General features: G+C 35.5%; 1 protein-coding gene across 1 annotated transcript; it reads left to right on the top strand.

The window, feature by feature from the left end:
* The first annotated feature begins 231 nt into the window (after positions 1-231).
* LOC137709159 (uncharacterized protein At2g29880-like) lies at positions 232-1,334 on the top strand. The gene is made up of 2 exons (XM_088688443.1): positions 232-405; positions 681-1,334. The coding sequence occupies exons 1-2, from the start codon at positions 232-234 to the stop codon at positions 1,332-1,334; spliced, it is 828 nt and encodes a 275-aa protein (XP_088544569.1).
* Positions 1,335-1,703: the final 369 nt, after the last annotated feature.

Below are 1,703 nucleotides of genomic sequence, written 5' to 3'. Positions count from 1 at the left end.
TTTCCCCTAGTTTTGTTTGTTGTATTGAATTTGGTTATTATGATTAGCATTTTTTCATGAATTTGGTTATTATGATTAGACTAGAGCTTACTGTATTTGTTTGGTTAATTAAGGTACTTTGTTGCTTTATTAACACATTGCATATTATATGATTCGGATGGTTTTTGTTAAGTATGTCCTGAATTGATTTTTTTGTTACTGCTACTGCTTCCATCACACTTGTAATTAGAAATGGGAGACGAACAACAAGAAATTGGAAAAGTGAAGGCCAAAAGTGATTATAGCGCTTGGACTTTGGAAGAGAGCAAAGTGTTGTTACAATTGCTCGTTGAAGCTACATTGCGTGGATGGCGTGATGCTAATGGCTTGCTAACCAAGGATATTGTGACAACAAGAATACTTCCGGTACTTAATGAAAGACTAAAGTGTAATAAAATTTATAAGCATTACACAAGTCGAATGAGATATTTTAAGAAAGAATATGGAAGGTATAGTCAACTTATGGGAAGCAACTCTGGCTTTGGGTGGGATGCAAACACAAAGAGATTTGTTGCTGATGACGAAGTTTGGGAAGAATACTTTAGGGTGAGCTTCTTGGCTTTTATTTAAAATATTATATGTAACTTGAATGTATACTTATAGTTTATTGAACAATTGTGATTTTCTTGTTTATTTTGTAGGCCCACCCAGACCAAAGAAGCATTCGTAAAAAATCTTTTGATGACTTTGAAGATTTGCAAATCGTACTTGGGGATGCAACTGCCACTGGAAAACACTCATTGGGATTGGGTGAGGAAACTGATGCAAGAACTTTTGTAGTGGAAGATAGACAATGTGGAACAGAGGAAGATGAACAAGTTGGAATAGAGAACTTGTTTTACGATGAGGAAAATGGGGGCTTTGTACTAAATCAAAACCAAGAATCACACCAAACTTCATCATTCGATCAATCATCCCCATTCTTACCCACTCAAGCCACTAGCTTAGAGATTCCCCTAGAAATCACCAACCGTAGGAAACGAAACAGAACCCAATACCAAGGGAATACTAGATCATCTGAGACCACTAATCAAGCTGGAATTATGGAAAATATTTCACTTACTCTCGGTTCAATTGCCACTGACTTCCGAGGAGTCCATAGTCTATTGGAGAAAAGGGATAAGGATAGAGAGAGACAAAATTCTATACGAGATGTCATCAAGGAAACCCCAAATTTGGATGAACCTACTCGTTATCAAGCGGTTGCTTTGCTCGATACTAAAACCAAAAAGGATACATTTCTGAAGATGTCACCAAAAGAAAGGTCAAATTGGATACGCTATAATTTGAAATGATATGACTCATGATACATTAGTTTTTTTTGTTCGTTTTATTTTGGATTATGTTTAATTGGCTTATTCATACTTGTTGTTAACTGAATGATGTTGGATTATGTTTAATGAATGATGTGCTTAATTTAATTAATGATATTATGTGAGAATGTAGGATTTAGCTCTGTTGAATTTGGATAATGTACTATTGCTATTAGACTATATGTAGGAAATTGAATGTGGGAATGTAGGACTTAGCTCTATTGAATTTTGGTTGTTGTTAACGGAAAAGGCTGCTCGGCTTCCCCCAATTGAAGAAATCCGAACTCTACTTGATCATAGTATTCGTGGAGCACCCTCCACTTTTTCTCAGGTTTCTATATCAGTGTTTTT

The sequence above is a fragment of the Pyrus communis genome, chromosome 17 (genome assembly GCF_041283825.1).
Source record: "Pyrus communis isolate YQ-2024b chromosome 17, ASM4128382v1, whole genome shotgun sequence".
NCBI classification, from domain to species: Eukaryota; Viridiplantae; Streptophyta; class Magnoliopsida; order Rosales; family Rosaceae; genus Pyrus; species Pyrus communis.
This window is presented reverse-complemented; position numbering and strand designations above follow the sequence as displayed.